At 48.2% G+C, this 24,731-nt stretch overlaps 3 protein-coding genes; all 3 read right to left on the bottom strand.

Annotated features, from left to right (window-relative positions):
* Positions 1 to 2,472: 2,472 nt before the first annotated feature.
* Positions 2,473 to 5,219, bottom strand: GSTUM_00004001001 (uncharacterized protein; the record flags this gene model as incomplete). The annotated part of the gene is made up of 9 exons (XM_002835164.1): positions 2,473 to 2,523; positions 2,728 to 2,844; positions 3,020 to 3,165; positions 3,390 to 3,581; positions 3,657 to 3,784; positions 3,976 to 4,263; positions 4,345 to 4,457; positions 4,618 to 4,790; positions 4,964 to 5,219. The coding sequence occupies 9 exons, from the start codon at positions 5,217 to 5,219 to the stop codon at positions 2,473 to 2,475; spliced, it is 1,464 nt and encodes a 487-aa protein (XP_002835210.1).
* Positions 5,220 to 7,803: 2,584 nt separating this feature from the next.
* GSTUM_00004000001 (uncharacterized protein) lies at positions 7,804 to 8,797 on the bottom strand (the record flags this gene model as incomplete). Its single annotated transcript, XM_002835163.1, has 4 exons — positions 7,804 to 7,860; positions 7,929 to 8,047; positions 8,107 to 8,217; positions 8,515 to 8,797. 4 exons carry the CDS (start codon positions 8,795 to 8,797, stop codon positions 7,804 to 7,806), a joined length of 570 nt encoding a protein of 189 aa, XP_002835209.1.
* Positions 8,798 to 13,950: 5,153 nt separating this feature from the next.
* GSTUM_00003999001 (uncharacterized protein) lies at positions 13,951 to 16,319 on the bottom strand. XM_002835162.2 has 8 exons: positions 16,212 to 16,319; positions 15,902 to 16,102; positions 15,571 to 15,850; positions 15,367 to 15,488; positions 15,208 to 15,305; positions 14,754 to 15,141; positions 14,409 to 14,658; positions 13,951 to 14,339 (listed from the first exon to the last, which is right to left on the bottom strand). Exons 2-8 carry the CDS (start codon positions 16,013 to 16,015, stop codon positions 14,155 to 14,157), a joined length of 1,437 nt encoding a protein of 478 aa, XP_002835208.1. The 5' UTR covers positions 16,016 to 16,102; positions 16,212 to 16,319; the 3' UTR covers positions 13,951 to 14,154.
* Between the last annotated feature and the right edge of the window lie 8,412 nt (positions 16,320 to 24,731).

The raw sequence follows: 24,731 nt of genomic DNA, 5'->3' as shown, positions 1-24,731 counted from the left end.
GATATAGAGAGGAGAGTTGAGAAGGACGGGTTTTCCTTTCTTCTTCCTTTAGGACCGGAGTTTCTTAAAACACGGACCTGTCTTTGAGTACTCGTACATATCATGGATATTGCTCGAATCGGGAAAGCCCCCCCTGGACCGTGCTGAACCTAAATTTTTCACCTTCAGAATAGCTCTATTATGACGGTTTCAGTACCTTGGAGCTAAAGCCATTGCGGTATAATACTTGTCAGTATCGTACTTACAGTGAAGTCCAAAATATCTAACCCCCCCCCAACTTCAATTCTCACTCGTATCCTCAGAAGCAAAATCTTTTTTTCTTTACTAAACAAAACAATGCCATCCATCAACCTCCGGCACCTTAAGACATGGCATAATCCCACTAGGCTAAAAAATAAAAATAAAAAGCTGAACAACACTGCCACATCCAAATGCCTATCTGTCGGTACCTAACATATCCCTCCCCTCCCACCTTCCGGTACCTTAATGTCCAACCTGTCCATCTGTCCATCATCAATCTCCCACGTTCTCGTACTAACCCCCTTCCCACCCCCCACCCCTCTTCACCCTCATTTATATCGTAGATCCAAACCCCGAGCGAACCGCAATCACCACTATCCAGCCAGCCAGCCAGCCAGCCAGACCGCCAGCTAGAGAAGTACCGAAGGCCAGCAATCCTCTGACCGACCGACCGACCGAAAAGTCAATGCACTCGAGTACGTAATCCCGGGGAATTTCTCGTGGTGCTTCGTTGTGTCACACGAGTAAAATATCTTCTCTTCTGTTTTGTTTTTTCCACAGGGGTGTCTTTTGCTAGGGGGATAAATGTTTGTGTATGGTTGTGGTGGTTGGGGTTGGATTGATAAGGTACGGTACGATCTATGATACCTGCCATGATTCCTAGCTCGTTTTATTATTATAGGCTTATGTACCTCGAAGGGGGGGGGGGTACGAATACTAGTAAAGTACGAGTACTACTCGTACAAGCGCCCCCCCTCCTCCATCTCCCAGATAAAAATCCTTGCCTCGTACAAGTGAGTATGAAAGAACCTACCTCCGACACTTGCCCGCGCGCTCTGTACAGTACTCGAGTACAGTACAGTCACCACTACTCGTACTGTATATAGTACGACCCTTCCACCGGAACGAACGCCTATCTAAATACGTGTTCCTAGAAACTGAAAAAGAAAGAAACCCCAATCTGCTTTGCGCCATCATCTGTAATTAATTAATTAATTATTTATGCCTGTGCTATGTGTGAAGCACTTTTCCCATGGCACGGTAAGTACGATAGGTAAAAGTATTATATATCATACTCGTGGGTAGAGTTATATAGTTTGCCGTGCTCGAAAAACGGATTTACTGTATGTTCTGTAGAGTAACTGGTATTTATCATCGTACAGTGCGAGGATCGGAGCAGATTTAGGTAAGTCCAAGTCGAAGTCTGTGGATCGAATGGGGCGGCGCACGTACGGTACCTGCTTTTCTGATTGTTCCTATCTACCTGCGTCGGGTAAACCGCCATCTATTTATCTAACTAGAACTAACTAACTATCCATCTATCCATCTATCAAACTGGAGCTAATCGGTACTTGAAAAAAAACAGCCACACCAAAAGTGGCACCGCAATTCCCGTATCGGTACTGCTAGATGGGTCCGGGTACGGTACTACTTACTGTACTACTACTACTACTACTGTTTACTACTACTTACAACAACACAGAAGTTTTAATGAATGCCCCCCCTGCTCTTGTCCCTACTCCCGTACTTGCCTTTTTTTCCGGTTCTTCGTCGATTCGATGGGCTGTCCATTCCATTCATCTATTCATCTCTCTCTTACTCTCTCTCCCTCTCGATCTAGCCTTGATCTACCTGCCTGCCCCCTTGCTACTAGAGATACGGTATGCTATTGCGGTAGAGTATACACGTATAGTACGTTGCTCAATTGGACTCTATAGACTCTACCCGTACTCGGTTGATAATGGTGCGGCGATGCGGTAGATGGACGTGCGAGTACGGTATAGTACACTATTTCATCACGGAGTTGGTCCGGGCGATAGGTATGCTGTTCTGTTCTTGGAATATTTGTCCTACAGAGCTCACGCCCCCATATCTGAGCGAATTACTAGTGGGAATTAGAAAGATTTGGCCCTTCAACTACTGTGGTTAGGATACTGCAGCCAAGCTAATTTGTACTCGAGTATATTGCAGCAAGTAAGCGAATTCGTAGGTATCTCGTTAAGAAAAAAAAAAAGAAGAGGTGTAGTAAAAACATTTTTCCATCAAACTACTGTAGCGTAATGATAAAGCGATCCCACTCCCCCACCGGTATCTCATTTACGCACGAAAGAAAGGGGGAAGAAACTGTAAACTAGAATAACTTAGGCCCGCCCTGATCGCTGGATGGAGGCCAGGTAAGCAAGTGAGCGGACGAGCAAAACAATAGTTCCACCTCGGTGATTTCTGCCCTCCTCAAATCCAGTACTTTCTCCAGATCTGCAATTCGGGATCCCCACCCTCCCACTGCGATTATCGTCAGCCCTCGGTAATAACGTTGTGCTAATGTAACCCAGCCTGCCCATTCCTGGATCCATTGATTCCCCACTTCAAGCCTTACTAGCTTCGGTTCTATAACAAGAACCCGCGAGTGGGGGCTCCTCGGGCTCGATGGGGAAAGGTAATCGATTATGAAAAGGAAAAGGGGTAAAATGTTTTGGGCCCACGAACCTGGAACTCAATTTCCGTCATGTCTTGAAATCCCTCATCAATGCGGGGCTTTATGAACCTTGAGGCAAAGTTCGTGAATGCTATCTTTGGAAGGATTTTGCGTTTCTCGGGGTTGACCTATAAATGACCGAATTACGATGTTCATCCCGTTTCATTCTTAGTGAAAAGTTTTTCACGCCAATGAGAGAAAAAAAAGGGAATCCGAAGCAGGGGTATTAGTAATTCCGGGTTGACAATAGCGGCAACCCGGGGGGGAGGGAAAGATAGGAGATGGGAAAATAAAGTAAGGTACCAATTCTCCTCCAAGGGCGCGCACAGCGTCATTGTGTTGGCAAAGGTCCGTTGGCGCAATAAAGTGAACACATCGTATCGGAACTTTGTGTTTTTTCGCCAGCGATATCCATGCTGCTCGCGTAGTAACGTCGGGATTTGTATTATCTGCAAGTCGGGATGCCGTCAGTTTTATCAATTTCAACCCTGGCTTTTATCTGGTCCAAATTGGCAAAATGCCGCATGTATGCGATGGTAGTAAAATACGAAATATCGGTAGCAAACTTGTGTGCATATCAACTTGTCGATGTGGGAGTAACAAAAGAAAAAAATCAGTGCAACAAGAAATGAAAAAAAGTAAGCAAGAACGTAAAAACCAGACAGGAACTCACCGACTGTAACACTCTTGCCACCTTCTAGCAGAGAATCAGAAACCTTAAGGCACCTATCCTTCGTCTTTAGGGTATCCTGGTTAACTCGTTCAAAGCCCAAGGGCTCGAGGTTCCGTCTGTAGAACGTGGACTTTCCCGCGCCGGGGGGCCCGACAAAGAGGACTATCTCTTGCTTACTAGACTTGGTGAATACTTTACGACAGCAACTGTTAACTAATACAATTCCACTTGAGGAAGCGATAGTCAATTCCATATTTAGAAACCTACCCAAGGCTTGAGGTTCGCTCTTGATATACTTCAAAGGGTCGAACCGGTGAGCCATAGACTTTGGCATCTTGCCCAAGAAGAACTCCTCGGGTGTGCGAAACCCTATGCCGACATTGGCAGCCCAGTGTCTGTAAAACATTTTAATCGGTCAGTTCCCGTTGGATCGAGTTGCTGCCCGCATCCACCTGGCGATTTAAAGCATGACCCTCACGGCATATCACTGGGACGAATAATAAATAACCCAAAGAAGGAGTAGAAATAAATGAAAATCGACACCCTAAGGGAAATTAAGTTTGGGGGAGTTGGCGTTCAGACAAACCTGTCACTGTCAGAGTGATCACCATCTCTCCCCGCAGCATCTCCGACCAGGTACGACGCATCTAGGTCTACGCCGTGTGCGTCCAAATCGTAATCGTCGACCATCTCTTCCCACATGCCCACCCTAGGCTTGCGATATCTATCATTTGCAGTCGCAGCATAGACCGTGACCGGAATGTCGAGTGAGTCTAGCACGGCGGCAAGTTTGAGTTTAAACTTTGTGAGATTACTGCTATCTTTTTTTGGCTGCTTGAGGAAACCCTGGTTTGTAAATATAACGATAATGTATCTGCGCACAAACACACAGGTCAGCAACCCCACCGCCACCCGGCGAGTTTGGCCAACGTAGACGGGGGCGTAGTAGTCGTACCCATCATCATGAAGTTTCCTCAAAGTATCTGGAACGCATGGACTCCACCATTTCCAGTCTGTGGCGGTCTTAGCAAACACATTCCCCGATTCTGTCGTGATCAGTGTAGAATCCTAAAGAGAAAGGTTGATCCCGCCCATCGTGGCATCGGCCGTTAGCTAAACCCAACAGTGCCGGCACCGTACATCCAACGCCCTTTGACATCCGAACGCGCTCCCCCCCCCACTCCAGGAATGTTGGAGAAACGCAAGAAAAAAAAAACTCTTCCCTTACCAGATCGAACCCAGCAACCCGTCTTTTTACATCAGACGCAGCCGGTTTGGTCTTATTCGGCGAGGCCCGATTAAAATATGTCCCAACGAGCAGTGTGTCATCGACAACCTTCCAAATAGTATGTTCGGGCTCCTTCTTGGAGGCAGGCTTGAAGAAGTTTACCACAGTCGCTTCTGTAAAAAAAGCACGATAGAGAAGTATTAGACTATATGTTCCCAATCCCATTCCCCCCCAAAAAAAATATAAAAAAATATAAAATAAAATAAAATAAAACCCCCTCCCAAATATTCTCGTTAATATGCCAAAAAATGTGCCGAGATATATGATATCTGGTGGGGTACTTTACGAGTAGTAGTAGATTGGACCTTCCGTTTAGCAGGAGGCGCAGAACCATCCGCGGAGCGCCTTCGTTTGGGGCTACCTACAGGCATGCTCGAAATGTAAGTAGAGGAAAAGAAAGAGGTGAAGACGCGATGGTGACGATTTCCGAGATGTCGGCGATAACTGTTGGGGTTGAGGGGAAGGTGGTGGTGTTGGTGGAGGAGGTGACTCGTTGACAGTCTCGGGGACAAGATGGTTGATGCGTTCGTGCGCAGCCTCATTAATAGACGTGAAATCGGGAGTTTTTTTCTTGTCGCTGGGGAAGACGCGTTCTCGCGACAGCTTCTGGATCACAAAAAGTCGGTATTCAATATATATGGGAACCCCTCAAAATGTTTGCGATGTTCACGAGTTTTAACGGGCACGTTATAGGGCTGAGCATTGTGTTATACGGTTAGATTTGTTTTAAATTTTAATTTCATGGTGCGGGGTGATGTTCTCTGTTGGATCATGTTCCGGCACTCGCAATTGATCCACAAACTGACTAACTACCCAGCGAATGATTTCGCTGGGTAGTAACGAGTGTGCTGATTGGTTCAAACTGCCAAAATAACCTCCCTTTCCCTTACTATCCTGTGCAACGATGGAACTTAGAGTCTGTATAGGTAAGAGGCATGAGCTGCTTGAAGACAGCTCAAAGGCTTGAAAGAGAAATAATCTTTGCGCGTTTGAGCATCCATACCAAATGGGGACTCAAATTTTCGGGTATCATACTTCGTACCAGATACTTATGCTCTTCTGTGTATCTGTCGTGAGCTCACAACTCTATTACTCGATCCCAAAGCCGGGAGCATCATATTCTTCATTTGATTAGAACCCGAATGGAAAACCTAGTACAAGTTACCCCGCGGGAGTCACCCTCGTCCCAAAAGTCTCCCAAGAGCGCCTTCAAAGGTACAAGAGAACCGACAAGGTTCAAGCAAAAAAAAAAAACCACTTTGTCCCTGCCAGGCATCGAAAACCTTTCCATTCCTATCTTCATCGTAAGACTCTCTCCCACGGCCCGGGGCCGTCGACATGGTCTTTGGAATCCCGTGACTCCGTCGCCCAGATCCGAGAACCCCCAATCGGCCACGAGGGAGAGCCAGGCATCCCAGTGTGAAAAAAAAAGGTAAGAGGAAAGACTGCCGCACCATGATCTCTCGTGCATGACTAGGTCACTCTGGTTTCCACCCGCCCCCGCCACCACTACCGTAGACCGCTCTTAAACCTGATCCCAATATATTGCCTCACATAACTACTTCCAGGTGCCCCCCCCACCATCTGCTGACATGCCTGAGTATCTTGTAATACTTGATGAGTAGGCAAGCCTCACGGTATGCGGGCAGCTGAGTGAGTGGGCCCGGAGTGCAAGTACGAGTACAGTACCTAATTAACTAACCAAATTAGAGGACTGCTTCCCTACCTGCACGCAGCATGGGGGGGACAAAGGCAAAGGATACAAAACACATCTGCGGGAACGTTATCAGGCGGTAATTACTTTTTCCTCCTCCAGTTCCTGTTCCTCGCATCCCACTTCTGCCCCCCCTCCCTGGTGAGAAAAAACAAACAAATGAAAGCGCACCATAAGCTGCTTTAGCCATTCCATTACCTACTTGAAGGGACTGTAGCTGAATTTTCGGTCACCCTGCCCTCCTCCTCTACGAGTAGCTTAGAGGCGTGAGACGGACGGACGGATGAGAGGGGGGGAGGGAGTGGATCGCGGAGGTTTAATTTCGCTTCTGCAGTTGCGTAGAGCGAGGCACGGTGCATCTACTTGGGTATGATATGATACTCGTTTTTGTTTTTTTGGAGGATGGCTGATGGTGATCGATTAGCGGGATTATCTACACTGCCGGTATTCGATGATACCGTATCAGTACTGGAGTACGGGACCTGTAGAGCTATTGCCGCATTTTTTCAAAGCTGGTCTGTGGAATACCTCACGTGATATCGTGTGGGAGAGGAATTGGCCAAAGGAATCGTGAGCGAAGCTTCTGATTGTGGCTTTTGGAGTTTGAAAGAGCAACATTATTCCTTCCTCCCTTACTTTCTTTTATCGCTGTTGAATTTTGATCTGGAAGAAGCGGGATGGCGGGCAGATGGGGCTGGGTCAAGGGGTTGGACGATACACCGCCACTCTTAACACAATCGGTTTACAGTAGTCAGGTGCAGTTTGAGCTGGTGAAGGGTTTTGACTGTCTGTCTGTCGTACCGGTATGTGATTTGTACTCGTACATGTCATACCCGCTGCCCAAGTTTTGGCACGATATGCGATAGTCAAGTTTCTGCTTGTATGCTACACTATGCAATTGCCCATGACGCCTCCTTTTTTTTTCGACCGGCGGGCTGAGAATGTGTGGTACAAGTACCGTACTAGTACAATGACGGCAGGATGTGAGACTGGTGAAATTGTGCGAAGGCTGTCTGAAGCGGGAAGTGCTCATGGTGCGGGTGCTTTTCTCCTTTCATTCATAGTATCATAGCGTGGAGAGATATTTACTACGGGCTGGGATTTACAGTAAATGTCCTGCGAAAGTGAGTACAGTACTGTCTTGATGTTGTCTTGGTATTGTCTTGGAAGTAGCTCATAGAGGTATAGGGGGGTAACAATTTTCATTTTCGCCAATGTTTTTCTGTCATTTTATGAACGAACTCTCCGAGGAAACTTCTGGGGCCAGTTTTGACATTACCATGTCGCGGTTTGGTCACTCCTTTACTTGCTGCTCTCGGGTCTGGAGGAGGCTAATTGGGCTTGGTCACGTGCTCTGATAAGTGGGGATTTTTATCTATGGAATATCTATCTATCATAATAATTATTATTATCTAAAAGAAATCATCAAAGCCCTTATCAGCGTCCTTCTTGATAAGCTCTAGCATGCCCTGGATCATAAATTAGCACTCAATATCCTAATTGGTATCTCGGACTTCAGCTAGAATGGTAGAGATACCTCAGGCATATAGGGTTCTCCGTCTTCGCCCTTCACATATCTAAAGGGCATCTGGGTGGACTCGTGCTTGTTGAGTTTCAATTCTGGATAGTCCATATACGGGATACTAACCAGGGGCCCTGTAGTTTTTTGTTAGCCTCTGGTAGTCTCCTGGATGAAGCCTTATGAAGGTAATCACGTTGTTCCTCAATGACCATTCTTGTAACTCTGACTGCGGTGTCGGTAGTCATTTGAAGCTTTCCTAGTTGGCGACCTTGGTATCCATATTTCCTTAACTCTGCCGTGCGGTCTAAGCCCATATCGTGTTAGTAATTGAACCAAATGGGAAGTCGTGATAATATCTCTTGATCAAGGAGGATACCTCTTGGTGGATCATCACCTGTCCCAGTAAGATACTATCAGCACATCATACTCAAACCCATGCCATCTCCGCGCAGCATCATGGCGTAATCCCAACAGGGGATACAAAAAACAGTAGCAGGAACGGTAACACAATAGGCTCGGCAAAAAATCACCCAAAGCAAGGCTTCCAAAGGGAGCAATACTAAGAAGAATAGAATTCAGGGAGAAAGAACAGGCAACACACCCAAAATCCCCCCAAAAATGAAAGCATCAAAGACCTCCGCATCAGCAGGACTTAGCTCCTTTTCCGCCCGGGGATCAAGCAGGCAGACCCTATCCGCACGAACCTCTGACAGTTGCGTAACCTCACGAGAAGTCACCTTTAACGGAGCACCGATATACTGGCTTAACGATTCTGGGAGGTCTTCCACAAGCGAAGGTGGCACAGATGTTAGGTAGAAATCGCTCCCGGAGGCTGCGGATTCGGCTGAGATTGCGATGTATTCTAGCGTAGACCAAGCGCCCATTTCGGGTTCCATATCTGATAGGATAGTGTGTTCTCTCGCATTAGTTTTGGAGGAGAAAAAAAACAAAACAGAACTACAAGATTCACATTCTCCCTCTTCCTTTTTTGGGCTATCACGAGCCCGATGGGGGCTTTGTTTTAACTCTGCTCTCCCCTTTTGGGTTCTTTTTTGTTTTGTGTGACTTGGGTATTATTCAAAGGAGTAGTAGTAGAATTGGTGTGAGAAGGAGATGGGGAGAATGGGGAGAGGGATTGGCAAAGTTAGAAACCGGGTAAGGGCATATTTACGTTCTACGACATAAATTCTCTTTTTGCCGGCAGCGGGAGCTGATGTTGTCGGGAGCATTATCAAAAGCGGATAAGCTATTCCTGGGATATACTCTGCACGGCCCTAGACCTGCAGGGTCACAGATATTAGCTACCATGATTTTCGAGTAGATGGTTTAAGGGAGAATATGGACTTTATGGTGGTGGGGTAGTGGGACACTCAACTAAAGTCGAGATGAAGGGAATAAGGGTAAATGAGGATGACGGGGAGAAAAAGCCGAGGTACCAGAAGCAATGCGCAGAGAGCGCTCAAGGTACTCTGAGTTTTTGGTGACGGCTTGAAGATGTTCGGGGTAGAAAATTAGAGAAATAAAGATAAAACTGGAGATGGTGATAGTGGCTTGGACTATACAGACACGAAATGGAAAGGAGAAAACCAACAAGCGGGAGGAGACACAAAGTTATTACCGGTATGGGATGTTATTCCAGGAGAAAGAGGAAGATGCGGTGGAAGGAGGGAAAAAAGGGGGGCGCCTTGTTTACTCGTACTCGAGTACACTGACTTACCGGTGATACTGCGGGATTTCCCGCAGACTGGAAGATCACAGCGGCTTGGAGTGAGTGGGTGGATGGTGGGGCAGATTATGAAGTGGAGGGGTATTGTTAGTCAAGTGATGGTTTGATCGAGCTTTTTCGGGGGATTTACATAATCAGCTACAAGCCTCGGGATTTAGAGCAGACTAGACTACTATACTGGTGTGCTACGCTAAATGTTTGTTTAAGTGGGCAGGGAATATTGGGTTGCCATTTGCTACCGATACCAGTAGTTAAGTTACTGTTCGCCTTAGCAACCCCGAATCTTTGGTCCATCGCAGGGCTTACGGCGAAGTACTTGCTTAAGAGCTGCTAAAGGCAGCAATCACTAAAAATCACTCGACTTTCAGTGACCTCCTTTCCATAGATAAAGGTATAATAAATAAGAGATCAAAATGTACGGGCGCGTGCGTTACAGAAGTGACTTTCTTAAATCCCAGGGGGAGATAAAGACATCCCTTGCCCCCCCCCCAAAAAAAAAAAAACATCTCTCATAGATCTCATATATCGACATCCTCTTTAGCATATCATAACTTATCGTTGGTGGGATCTCTCTATCAAACACTAATCTTGAGAAACAACCCCTCCCATCCGAAGAGAGGAACTCCCCTCTCACCACCCTACCACAACCCACCCACCATGTCATTCCAATCTACCCCCAGCCTTTTGTACCGAACAGAATCTACAAGCCCCCCCCCTCCCAGTACTCTCAAGCTCGACTTGGGTATGTTTGTGGATGATGATACAGTGGCCCAAACTGCTCGCGCGGGTATGATGCGATAGCGGTGGTTTTTCCTCGGGGGTTAGAACTCAGGCGGTGGATTAGTTGGTATCTAGCTTGACTCCTTGCTTTGGTATCTACATTAGCATATCCTTGATGGAAAAAATAGATGGTTTGGTAATTTAGAGCAAGGGTGGTTACTCTGCGACTGGAAGGAAGTACATCAAATCCGGGGCAGGAGGTACTAGGCCCTCCACTGGTCCGCTACGTATCCTGCCTAGCATGAAGCACACTGCGGAGAGGCGGCATCAAGGGAGCTAGCATCAGACTGCTATCCTGCGTTGGCGTTGTGCCTTTGCCCTCCGATGATCTCGATGCCCCCTCAAGAGATCTTGGGATATAAGTTAGAGTAAACTTTGCGTAACCAATTTTTTAACGAAATATATACTTAAACTACGCAATTCTAACACCCGAGTGACAAGCAGTGCTTAGTTCCATGCAAACGCCTGATCATTAGGTATTTAACACGGCAGCTAATGGTACAGTACCTATCATACAAAATTTGATGAACAAAGGGAAGGAGAGCGAGTCAGTGAACAACAAGAGGATATTCTATCTTTCTACCAACGTATTCTCGACTCTTTCTGATGCCTATCAAGAAAACCAAAAGATAGACATGCGGCGGTTTTTGTTTTTAACCCCCCCCCAAGATAAATAATAATTTCAGTGCATTTCCTATCGGGACAATAGCACTGAATGGTGGAAATACTTTATCTCTAGTAATTCCATCATACTTCTTGTCAATCCCCTCTACCCCTCGAGCCAACCCTAAATAAATGCAGCAGAAGACTCCAAGCTCCCCACTCTCACCGACGTTTTGGAGGCACGGCGATTGATAACGGGCCCAAACTGAGAATTAACAGCGTTTTCGATATCTCGGCTTGTTCTCTCAGCCAGGGCACTCCTATTACTCTCCAATCCGAGCCCCTGGTTTCCGGAGTAAACCCTCATCTTACTGCCACTTTCAGCACTGGTTGTGTTGAGGCAATAATCTTTCATCCTGAGCTTTCCTCTTATCTTGGGTTTCTCCCCGACAACAACACTATTATCATCTCTATCATGGGCTGACCGCTCTGATGTAGAGCTGATATTAGGTGGTGATGGGGGAGGTCGAAGAGGGGGTGGGGGCGTGGTGGGAGTACTTTCTGTCTGGAGCATACCCATACTTCTTGGGCGTCTACAGCGACTTAGCGCAGTTTCTCCAGATGGAACCTTTGTGGGAGAGGGCAGAAAGTTTATAGAATTCGTTTGGCGAAGTCTTCTCAGCGGTGTATGGGTCCCCGGAGGTGTAATGCTTGAAACCGTAGCTGAGCTCCGACCATTCTGTGTACCTTTCCCCTCGCTCTCGCGGGATATGCTGGGGACGGGAGACAACGCCCGTAGGGCTGCTATCAGTCTCATTTGCTCCTCGTCGGCACCTTCCATAGCTTCCCGCCACCCAGCAGTGATTGAATCTATATTCTGCGTCTTGTGTACTATTGGACTATACAATATGGGGATTTGTGGAACAGACGGGATGTAGAATGGATCGGGGTTCTTATCTCGACTAGTTTCTACTAGGTGACCCCATTTCTGGGCAGCCGACTTCCTGATTGTCGATGTTGCTGTCGATCTCCCTTGCCCGGATTTGCCAGGTTTTGTGAACAGGTTTTCTTCCTCTGGCTTTAAACCTAAGCCTGGAGCCATATGAAACCCAGATTCTGGAGATCCGTATCCCGGCCCGCAAGGATCCTTCTGGCAATCTTGCGGTTCATCGGCTGCACCTTCATCCAGGCGCTTCATCAGGGCCGAGTACACTCTCCTCACTTCATACCTAGGTTGGGTCGACTCCCCTACTACTGATGGCTCATACAGGTTCTCTCGGATTCTATGTGGGGCGTTTTCGTCAATGATAGAAAGCCTCTTCGATGCAGATCGCCTATCGAGGGTTGAATTCCACGTGGAACTCCCATCTGTTGGCACAGAAACGCCTCTTATGGTGGAAACAGGTGACTGGGGTGGGTTAGGAGTGACGTCTCGGATGGAACCAGCGATGGAATGGGGCATCTCAAATGAGGGCACAGTACGGAGTGTAGGAGCCCGAGAGACGGTGTTAGAGCGCATCCGAATAACCCCAGGTTCGGGAATGTCTTTGATATCGTCATGAAGCTCAGATGGTGAAACGAAATCACAGAAATGAGATCGAGAGGCAGGAACATGCTGCTCAGGAAATGTATTCTCAAGCTTCTCACGAACTCCAAAAACGCGCTTCATGGACCCAAACACTTTCTTCGCCGTTTCACCCATAGCCTTTCTAACAGAGAGTGATTCTGTTGGTTGCTCTTTGGACACCTTCTTAGCACGCACTGTTTCAGGAAACGCAATCGGTTTTTGGCTCCTCCTACAGGATGCCGATAGGTAGAATGGCTTCTGCTCCTTGACGTACGGCTGCTGCTGCTGCCGTTGAGACGGCTCATCCCCCCCCGCTTCCTCCAATTGACGACGCATAGAGTCAGGCATGAATTCTGTACCCCCACGAAGAAAAGATGTGGATTTTCTCTGATTCCTCATCATTGCTTCCTTTGACGAGAGTTCGGGGGGGAATACAGCGGGTGACTGATCTGGTGTCGGCCGAGGATACACCTGGCTAACACTGAAAACAGATTTTGTCTTTCGGAGACGACGGTAAGAAGATGGCGTAGATGGTACAGGGGATCCCGGAGAAGAGTGGTAGTCCGCTCCTAAGTCAGATAGATTCAAAGCACGGCAAGCGTCAGGGCTAGAGAATGTAAGTTGTTGGAATACTTCATTTCCGTCACCTAATTGTCTCAAGGTCCCCAGTCTCATACTGGCAGTGTTCTCTCGGCTGGCGTAGGTTGGGTGGGGAGCACCAGCAGCTGTGTCATATGAAGCATACGAAGCATTTTTCGTCATGGTCGAGTGGGATTTTTCCGCTTCATGCCTGTTAACAGAGTAGAATCCAGCTGCGTTACTGGTTCTGTTCCGGTTATCGATAGGAGACAAGAACCTAATACCAGAGCTGCGAAAAACGGTGTGTTCACGTTTGGAATTGCGGCGTTGGATATCATCGCCATAAGCTCTTTGGGCTGCAGCCACCGCCTGCTGACTCCTTTCTTGGGGAGCAAGCAGCTCGGACCTAGTAGCTGTGGGATAAGATGTGCTTTTTGCTCGTCGAACCCGACTTTTGGTTTTGCTGGGCGGGCTCGGGGAGGATGAAGAAACCGTGTAACGGCGGGAGAGCATCGTGACGTTGTTTGCGGGGCGGAATGTATACAAAAGGGTTAAAGGTTCATTGATGATAACAAGCTGTGGTTTTTTTTTTTCGATATCCAGGACCGACAAATAAGATGTAAGGTTCCCTTGCATCGCAAGCAACTGGGACGTCACGTAGTATGGGATGAATGAACCACGTGTTTAACAAGGAGGTGTGCGTCACTAGATATCGTTCGATCGGCCTTCTGCAGAAGGAGCAAAAATAAAACACTGAAGGGGGAAAAAATAGTTGGTGTTGGTTTTAGATGCAATATCGTCTATTCTTTAATACCATGCATGTATCATTCAACATCGGAATGCAGCTGGAAATGCGAGGAGGAATCGAGAAGAACACGGTTTACCCAATGTATATAAGAAACTCCCTGCCATAAGAAAACGACCACTCTGCGAATAACCTTGAAATACATCTGAAACTCCCGAAGTCAAGCTAGTACACAATGCCGCTAAGCAAGGCTTCCCATTGGATCCCAAATAGGGAGTGATATGGGATCCTGCTTGAGGACATTGAGAACCTCATTGCTTACGAAAGCGGGGTCGGTAACAACTTGGTAGCAGTACTCATCAAACCAAGCATCACTCATGAGCCAGTAACCCTTTTCTCCGGACTCAGCCCCCCACGAGTTCTCCACTATTGAGATTTAGAAAATTAGTTTCCGTCGGATTGTTCCCCAAAGAGTTCTAGGGGATGCAGTTATACCTCTCCACTTTGTTGGCTTGCCATCGACAATGTTGACTCCACTGAGAACCATAGCGTGGGTCATGGAACTCTCTCCAGTGCGAAGTCGCTCAGCCTTGTTCATATACAAAGTAATATTATACCCTAGTTCGTAATCAAACAAGCCGGTATCCATAATTCCTCTGCCGCCCTCCGCGAACTTTCCAACGTCACATCCGAAAAATACAGGACGCTGTGCTTTAATCATGGCGATAGCTGCAGATTTCATAACCTAGTGTTCTTCGTCAGTCTCAATTTTTGTGTGGGAACAGCTTCCTGTGGTGGAATAGGCACTGCTCCATAGCAAGGCATCCCAAGGGGTTTCACATCTGTAGACACATTAACATATTTAACCCCTCTCCCGCCAACAACATTACCGAGTCTCTCGACTGTCAAGAGTCTGTTGTATTCGTTCCTAGGATCATTGACTAAGGAGAATCTCTCGGCAACGCCACCCCTATCTCCACCGCCCAAAACCCCATCAATTACACCGGCACCGTAGCTTATGGTGCCTGTGTTCTCTTTGTAAAATTCAAGGGGAGTAGTGGTGATGGAACGGAATTTGCCGTCCTTATCATGAAAATTCCAGGTGAAGGTATCATCGGGTTTGGGGGGAACACCTAAGGACAGGACGAGGACGCCGTATATCTCTTGGAGAACCTTAGCCTTGTATATTTCAAGCTCCCCACTCTTACATGAGGCGCCGAGGGACCGGCTAAACGAAGTAGATATTAGCTTTATCACAAGAGATTATCAGGGAATAGCAAGGTCTCTAGCTTACAGGGTGAGAGCCGCCTCGCGAAGTTTGGCTGTAATGAGCCAGTTGATGCGGCCGGACGACTTGGAATTGAACGAATCGGGATAGAAAGCTTGCGGAATCTGTAAATAAGTTGGTAGGTTGTCACAAAATACATCAACCGGGATTGGGCAGCGGCAATACCAATCCATATTTTTCAACTAAATTTACAGCCATATCCCATTGGCCGCCATCACCAACAGGAGATTGCAGTAGGTACTGAATCAGCCTTCCATCGAGATCTGCTTCTTGGGTATTAATAATTTCTGTTGTAACTCCAAGTCAGTCACGTGCGTCACCGCGAAGCCCTGAGGCCAGGGCCTCTGCCAGATGGGAACCGGTACATACGCTCCAAGAAAAAGTTGGCTTTCTCAAGTTTATCCCAGAAAAAGAGGTAATTTTGGGACAGCTCAAATCCAGTCAGTTTGTATTTCTTAATTATCGGAACTCGAAAGACGTTGGTGCTGGCAAACAGCCAGCATCTCCCTGAGGAGCGCTGGTTGGTAACGGGGGTTCCTTCGAGTTCAATCTGGTCACTGAACACATGGGTATCGTGGAGGAGCGCCGACGGCTTTTGAAGGATGGCTGTAGAAGCGTGTGTGCTAAGAGCAGCAAGAGCAAGACGATTCTTCCACCAAAAATTAGCTAAGCTTCCATAATTAAAACATATGGTTCACACCTTTGGTTCGGACAAGAGTTTGGCTTCCCACTTGATAGCGGCTTCGAGCCTCAAGGAAAGAGAAGGCTCCGGTTCCTCGCTAGAGTCTGTATCGCACAAAGTGAGGTCGCTCATCTTTGATTCGAGAGCCGGTCTCCGAGGCTTCTCCACAGCAGGCCATGTGGGACGGGCAGGCTTAGATGACGACGACCCCATTCTATTCTATGATGTAGATAAAATCAGAAAGGAGAGGACGGCAGATTATGGTGGGAGTGAGGAATAGAAAAGTAGAGAAGGAGCGGACAGAAAGCAGGAGGCAGGGGAAGGAGACTCTTATCTATGTGAGCGGGTGGAGTCCTTTAGCATGTATGTACCAAGGTAGCGGCGAGGTACGGTGCAAGGTGTGTTCACCTCGGGGTTATGTTCACTTTGGAAATGCAGTACCGGTATCGAGATAGGACTGGAGGCCGACTCAAGGTACTGGGGCGCACCCGCACACACCTTCGACTACCGGTAATAACCTGGCCTACCGTACCTGTACAACAATCAGCCCTTGTGCGCTGCAGTCCTCAAGCTTGAGTGCACACAGTTTTCGGTTTCCATGGCAGGCTTCAACCTCTCTTCCCCTCCCCCAACTGCACGCACGCTCGATGGGTACAGCTTTTTTCCTGACTATAATGAAACTTGGAGACTGGAGAGGATTGTAGACATAATTGCCTGGGCGGCATGCCAACTCCCCTCGGGATCTTTCCATGCGGGGAAATTCTCTTTGGGTTTCTCCCTCTCCCCCACAGTGGTCACTGCTCACTATCGCCCTGGAGACTCGCGTACCATGAGTATCACCACGCGTATCTGATATTAAGCCACCAAGGTGCGATCATTCGCCAAGCAAGATGGCCGGCGGGATCATCCGACAACATACCCGCGACCACCATGTGTATCATCGTGCACCATATATTATATGTACAAGTATTATAGTACTCGTGCAGTGGCTTTTTCCAGCCTGTCACGGGTTCCCCTCCTCCATCCTTGACCCTCCTCACAGCTCATAGGGCAGCTGCTATAAGCCGAATACCTTCAATCCATTCACTTGAGTTCCGGGACAGGAGATTCCCTTGGCTATTAAAGTGAGTTCGGCTACTGCGTTCGAGTGCTCGAGTACAGTACAGGCATGATACTTGCACTGCAACCGTCTTTTCCGGGGGTAGGTTAATAGGGCTCCAGATTTCACGGATGCATCCGCTCAAGCTCCACTGCCACCACCAGTGTCTTTATTTTCATCATCGTGCTTTCCTCTGCAGCCACCAAATGGATCACTTGTATTTCCTATCCTTTCCGATCTGACTACAACTGCGGGCTGTCTAATATAATACGTCGCGTTGCTACGCCTCTGAGGATATAGGGAGAGTCGGGGAATAAAGAGAAAAATGTGTTGATTTTCACTGCTACGTGGCTGTGTTGTCGTGATAGCAGCCGGATGTTGCGTCAAAGGAATTCCGACAGTAGACGGCCATGTGACCGAATTCTCTTTCCTTTGCTTTCCTATGGTTCTCTGTTCCCTGCAAATCGCGCAGCTCTTCTATTGATATACCTTATACACGCGAGAACTCCACATTGAATCTTGATCACGCAAGTTCTGTGGACAGGTTTTCATCCATTCTGCCGACATAGACTGTCTCATAACCTGAGGACGAGATTCAACGGACTGTGTACCGCGCAGCACTCATGCGGGCTTGCTGCCGGGGTGAATACTGCTATATCAAATGCTCGCCCAGGCTAAAGTTGATTATTGTTACACTTTGGCCTGAATTTCGCAACAGTCACGGTTTCCTATGGAAAAATACCGGTAGCGGTGGGGGAAGGGAGCGAGGAAGACAAATTGTGCGTGTCCCTTCCCTCGTAGAGCGGGACCGATCGGCTGGCTTGAAACAGTCTTGGGTCAGGTGGATCGGGATAAGGATATTGTGGTCTGCGGCTCGGAACGATGGCGGCGCCTGGCCCAGCTTGCTCGAGCACAGTGCCGTACCGGTGGGTTTGCAAATTTGCGGGCGGAAGCCCAACTCGCACAACGTATCCGCACCGGTATCATATCGTATCGTACTCGTGATGCAAGCTGCCGGGCTGAATACAGAACTCTATGCTGGTGGGTGGCCGTGATCGCTTAAGGCCCGTCGCCGTCGGTTTGGTGGGTTTGGGAAGCTCGGGTCCCCCACCTCCTTTTGACTTCGGGCAATCATGATACCATCATACCAAAATCGGCACCCGCTCGGTTTCTCCTTCGAGAACGTCGTATGCCGGTAGAGGCGTAGGTACTCGAGTAGACTATCCATTGTGCCATTTCACTCGTGATAAAGCCAGTTGCAGACATAATAGGGTCATATCCTATGTTTCTACATAAGTTTGCTGAAACTGGGTTGTGACACTGGGCTGAAACGTGGATAGCCTCAAGTCGTCACATGCTCCATGCATGATAGGAAGGAAGGGAAAGGTCGAAACAATTGTTGAAATCTTAACGGCGCCTGCACTACCGAGGCGCTGTGCGAGAGCAGAACAGCATCATGATCTCTGGATTGAGTCTGTGATTCTGTACTAGTATATAGAACCTGTAGATGAGTACGGTACAGTACCGTGGAACTATGAAGAGGTCAACTCTACTCAAGTACTTTCTCGGATGTCGGTAGCGGTGTTGGTACTACGATACTCCTAAACATACGCTTGAGGACATGCTTGTACTCGTACGGGTACGGTAGGAAGTGCCCAAGTAGGGTGCAAGCAGAGCTTGCTTTTGGCACGACAAGGTGTTATTTGGTCCGTTCTGCTCGTTTCGTGCGCTGAGTGGAGCCCTGTTCCTATTGTCTTACACCGCGACTCTGGCAAAAAGGTGACAGGTGACAAGAGAGCCCGTGTAATATAGACTACCCCACTATAATAAACTTTGTGGTGTAAATAAGGCACTGCACTTGTATGTGCCCAGCAAACTCTACTCGTGTACCAATATAGGCTCCCATTGTAGGCGACGGCGACCCCCTTCATCCCACACTCTCCTGCCTTTCTTGGGCTTTCATTGGTTTTTCCTCCAAACCGCCCTGTTCCTGCGTCGAGCTTTCGGTCTCGGGTCCTTTCTACTGGTCAAAGCCTACCGTATAGTGTTTGTACAGTGCTTGAGTATCATACCGTACCTACTGTAGATAAATTACCGGTACGAATACACGGTATCCCCCCTTTCCATGATAGGTTGAAGATACCACCACTCGGGTTCCACACTTGGATGACCCTTCCGCTCTCCAGCCTTCTCTACCCCTCTGTTGCAAGTCCTGGCACCCGTGTTCCTGACCAACAGCCCCGTTTCTGGACCCCAAGCGAGTTATCGGTGCTCGAGTACGGTATCAGATGGAGAGGGAGCACCCACCCATATGTTTCTTTGGATCCTCCTCTCACATCTCTTCTCTTTTCCCTTTCCTCTCCTTTTGCTACTTTTCGCCATTCGATAGTGACTTAGCCTCACCCCACTCCCGGCCGAGTCTATCGCGACCTTTCTCTTCGAACCATTTGCGCGGCCGAGATCTCCGCTGCATTCACGCCCCTCTTTCCACTCTTCTTTGTAGCATACCGTTCATTATTATTCTTTCCTGTCCTTTGTTTTATTTTCGGTGTTCATTTTATTTTCTTGCCTTCCGACATCTTTTAGAGGCGGGGCCTCGTAACATACTTACGACTCACGCCACGCATCATCGAAATATCACTCGATATATCTGTCGGCTAATTTCAGGGGATCGAACCCACAAATCCGCAAACAAGCATTTGTAATTATCCTGATATCATACCTTCACTGAACATTTACTTACTTTCTTGATGCTTTTGAAGATATGAGTCTTGCATTTAAGCGCTCAATGCTTTTGAAGTAGTGGGACCTTGGACTACCGGTACTTGAAATAGTAAGATTTTTTTTTCACTTTTTCCTTTGCGTGCGCCTTGTTTAATACCTTCATCTGAGCTTCTTGGGTGGTCGAAGGTACCGATTTGGAGCGGTGTTTGCTTTGGCCGCCTTTTTTTTTTTTATTCATTCACCCGACGCTTGTTCCTTTTCTTAGTTTTATAGGACCTCGTCGACGTTGCCCTCTTTTCTCGAGCATTGGTTTGAATATATCCAATATCCGTTCGGTGGACTCGGCTAGAACGAAGTTCTAATTTTCTGGGGGGGCTATCCAAATTTTTTGGGCATAGTAATTTATCAACCTTTCGAACTGGCGAATTCGAGGGAAGAAGGGTACTTCTTAGAGAGAAGTGACTTTAGAGTCAGGGGATGAGCAGAAAGATACAAGAGTTCAACAGTGATCATAATACGCAATCATGGAGGCCGCCGGGGTACTCTCATCAGCGTTCGGACTGTAAAGCACCTCTATCTATCTGATCGAAATTGATACTGACCACGAGCGATTTTTTTCCGGTAGTGGAATGCTGCTTCACGCCTCGCAAGCAGCATTTTTCTCAGTAATCAACGGTCATGTAAAGACATTATTTCTCCACCGTCGAAGGCTGGCCCTTCTAGCCTTCCAGCTCTGCGTTTCACTGTTCTCAATATTTCAGTTCGCCTCGTTGTTGCTTATCACAGACTTACCCTGCATGGTAACGATACGATTTACGCTGTTTTTTGACCAGTGCGCCCGGGTTGCAATATTAGGCTTGGGTATTTGGAAGGTGATTGATGAGTCGGCATTCAAGACGGAGAAGTTTGTCTGGACAGTGGTGCTGGTTTTGAGGGTTTTTCTTGGTGGTGTGGTTGTTGCTTTTACGCAGGACAGTTATATCCCGGTGTGTTTCCCAGAGCCTACCCAATTGTTTGTGGGTTATATCGCTGTTGGTTCCGACATAGTCCTGTGGATACTGCTACTATTGAGGATCGTGCGGCTTTGGAGGCTGTTTGCAGATCAGGGGAGGGGCGGGAGGAGCGAGGGGAAGAGCCAGGGCTACGGAATGTTTTTGATTGCACTAACTGCATTGGGATGGTCGGTGGTAAGTGATTGTATTATTTTGGGCTCTCGTGCCCCGAGAGAGGCTAACGATAGGATTAGGGAAGCTTTCCGTACCTATTAAAGGTAGGAGAGAGTATCTTTGTGAGAATGATCCCATATATCCTAACTTTAGGACTTACTCTTGGTAAGGACCCTTCTCCCTAACAAAAATACTGTGCGCTGTAAGAAGGTCGGCTAACGTAGTTGAATCTCTTCAGGTGTCCTTGCTCTTTTCCCTTCCATAGTGTTTTCTGTCCCTCTAAAGAGTTCAGACGGCTCCTACAGCTCTCGTATGCAGCGTTTGGGACCGGGGGAAGGGAGCCCTCAACGAGCAAGGTCTTCGTCATCACCAGCATTCAAGCAGAGTCCTCCTCGAGCCGGAGATATCGAGTCGAATAAGTATACGGCAGGCTTCTACGCTCGAGATAATGGACATGCGGCTCGGGATAGCAATGTGTTTGGAGGTATCATTGGTGCCCCTATTGTCCACCCCGGTACTACTTTGCAGTGGTCTTTGGATAATACAGCAGACCCGGGAAACAGACAGAGCACCTTAAAGGCATATTCGGGAGGGCTGACTGGTGCAACATCTGTTGCCCTCCAGGAAAATTCGAAGAGAAAGAGTCTGGTAGAAACACTCTTTCCAACTCATGCGGGCGGAAGAACCGGTATATCAGGGCCAATACTCAGGGATGGGGGGTTTGCAGAGCCAAGCGGCGGGATTTCAAGCCCAAGGGCGATGCCTTCCACAACCAACCCCTTTCCAAAAGTAAAGACGGTATCATTACGTGCGGCAAAGGAAGCAGAAAGACATAGGATCGATGCTCAGTTCGAAAGGGATCAAAAGAAGCTACAGGAGGCGGTGGCTACGGCTGGGAATAGTGCAACAACACCCACAATATCGAAGAGTATTCCGGTCACACCGAAATCAGGCAAGAGTGTTGAAAGGACTACAAGTATTAAGAGAAAGCCGGTGTTCCCGGGCGACACCCCTGGACTTCCATCAGGGCCTGCCCCTAGGGTGAGTGCTGTAGTTGGGAAACGGGGGCCCCGACGAAATAAGGAAACCGAGACCGAGCCTGAAGCCCAAGCGGAGACTCCTTCTAGCCTAAGGGAATCAGTCTTAGCGGCAGCAGTGGATGCCAATTGGGGAGCAATGAGATACAGTACGAATACGTTTGCTACAGATGATGACGACACAACTCGTTATACCGCATTTTCAAATTCGCCTTATCCTCTTCGAGCGCCACCAAGAGAAGTAGGATCAAAGGAGGCGGGCGAAAGTACAGACGGCGACGCAAAGGTTCTGTTTATAAACGAAATTGTTTATGATCACCCGGCTCTAGTTAATTCACTTGTTGGAGGACCGGATACCCGGGGGGACAAGAGGGACATTGGCCTGACCACCTCCAGATACTCAGGCGCTTCGAATGGGACCACCATTCGAAGAAGCCCATCGTCTACTAAGCGACCACAGCTCCCCACGACTCAAGAAGTAGATGAAATACCCCCGGTCCCAAATGTTTCTGCCTCAGTTATGGATAGACCAAGACATATTAGGAAGGACTCTGGGAGGGGGATCTTTCCTCCGGCAAGAGACTCCGAAATTGCCTTAGAGATGAAACTCAAGAAGTCGGTTAATACAAGCAAGTCTTTACCGCCCCGACCACCGCCTACCGAACCTTTACCTCCACTGCCGGTTCAGAGCGAAGAAATACCAATACCGGCCACAGCCCCCGCCGAGGTACCTACAGGGAAAAAGGTGGAGAAGAAGCCCACAGAGTTGATTTTCCCTATCCCTCCTTCAAGAGCCCCATCAGGAAGGAAACCTGCGCCCCCCCCAATTACCATCGAGCCCTTCGGACTAGTATCGCTAGAAGTGGTGCGCAGGGTAACGTCTCCGCTGCTCACAGAACCAAAACCACGGTCACAAGAGGAGAGAATATCGGTTGCACCCAATGTTCCCGAAAGATCCGAAAGCCGCACAAGTATCATTTCCCCCTTTCCCAAGGACGGAATTGACTCCGCTACAGTCTCAGATGCAGCCTACGAGACTGCCAAAGCATGGATAGCAAGCGTGGCGACTGTTCGCATGTCAACAGATGTCCCTGTTTTGGTTAATGTCGAGGGAGGCCATCGAGTTTCTTACCCCAAAAATTCCGATAAAGATTCTTTACCTGCATTTACACGCAATGAGGACAGTTCAAGTCTCGGAAGAAGTGGCGTTTTGAGTTTCGCTTCTAGTACGGTGTTGCGCAAGAGTGTGCTTTCTTTCACCGTTTCACCAAAGATCACTCGCGGCGATGGGGATTTTACGGATGTGGAAATCGATTCGGATTCTGAAGTTGGAGATGAGGAGGATGATTATGAGGGAGGCGGGGGCAGCGATACTGAGACGACACAAAGTGAGGCTGGTGAAATGATCGGCGCTGGAGGCGAGGGATACTCGACTGAAGACGGTGAAGAGGACGACGAGTACCTGACCGAAAGCGACTCGCAAGAAGATAGAGACGAAGTCGTTATCTCGGGTATGGACGATGGGGCCGAGTTTGGTAAGATCGAAATGACCGAACGTAAACTTAATGCTAAGATGGATGCTATTGCGGATGCCATCCCCAATATGTCGGCATTTCCCCGTCATTTCAACATAGGTGATCACATTCCTACATTTTCAGAGAGCAGAAGGAAGTATGGCAGCAAGAGGAAGCCACCCCCATCCCCTCTAGGGTTCCTGATGCGCCAGCGGCGTATGTCCCGACAGCTGCCTAATTTACAGCAGGATAGGATCCAAGCTCGACTCACTATGCTCGCAGAGAACGTCAGCCGAAACGTGGCCGTTCTGGATGATCTCCTTGCGAAAATACCAGCGGAAGCAAAAAGCAATAGAAATACTCAGGCCAGCCTTGTTTCTGACGGTCATAATTCACTTATTGCGAAGCTTGAGCAGGAAATGGGACAGCAGGAAAACCAGTGGCACGGGATGCAGGAGGTTCTTCTGCAGAGGAACTCATCCGCATCCGTCCAAGACTCCCGGCCATCCTCGAGATTTTCCACAAATCTAGCTCAACGTCGCTCTTTGTTTGAGAAACTGAGTAGCGGCATAGATAGACGCCTAAGCACTGCGCAGGGTTCCAATGCTACTATCTCGCGGAATGCCTCCAGGGCTACATCTCGTACAACATCAACCCTATCCTCCAGTATGACGGCCGGGGCATGGCAGAGGCAATTGGCAGAGGCTCAGATTGAGTATCTACAGCATGCGCCGTGGGAAAGTAACGACGTAACCACAACAAATGCTCCCGTCAAGCCTTCCGCCATCCTGAAAAGTCAGGACACACCCGTTTCGGTGGTTTCCGAATCCGAAGAGTACGGGTATGACTCTGTAAGTAACTCCGAGGATGGTAGTTATGAGGGCGGGGGAGATGAAGAAGGAGATATAATCGTGTATGATGGTTTGGGGATTAAGTCACCCATCTTGACTAATGATGAATCACGCCGAAAATCCTTTTATAATAACGATGACGTCAACTTCCTTACGCAGCATGAAGGGGAAGAAACGGTTACCATTTCGATCGAGACGGTCTCGGAGCCACGGGCGTATGGAAATGAGGAGCCCGAGGAATACGAAGTGGAGGATTATCTTGAGACACTACCGGCTACTGTGTACTCCCCTAGCATGCAGTCCGAGATATCGGTTACCTATTTCTCACCTTTTATGAAGGTAACGTCGCCGGTCGAGGGGCCTGCGGTGTCCTTGCTGTGGGACCCCCGATCTACATCCCGAGAGAAAGCGCAGGAAGCTGAGGAGATTTCGCTTTGGACCAAAAATCATCGATCCA

This window comes from Tuber melanosporum (genome assembly GCF_000151645.1).
Source record: "Tuber melanosporum whole genome shotgun sequence assembly, scaffold_1, strain Mel28".
NCBI lineage: Eukaryota > Fungi > Ascomycota > Pezizomycetes > Pezizales > Tuberaceae > Tuber > Tuber melanosporum.
This window is presented reverse-complemented; position numbering and strand designations above follow the sequence as displayed.

What these genes read in the sequence shown, in the direction of transcription:
- GSTUM_00003999001 (XM_002835162.2), bottom strand. Translation starts at nt 16,015, where the DNA reads ATGAGCGACCTCACTTTGTGCGATACAGACTCTAGCGAGGAACCGGAG. An exon ending in AACTCTTGTCCGAACCAAAG is followed by an intron (nt 15,851 to 15,901) that starts GTGTGAACCATA and finishes TTTTGGTGGAAG; the next exon opens with AATCGTCTTGCTCTTGCTGC. An exon ending in AGCCAACTTTTTCTTGGAGC is followed by an intron (nt 15,489 to 15,570) that starts GTATGTACCGGT and finishes GAGTTACAACAG; the next exon opens with AAATTATTAATACCCAAGAA.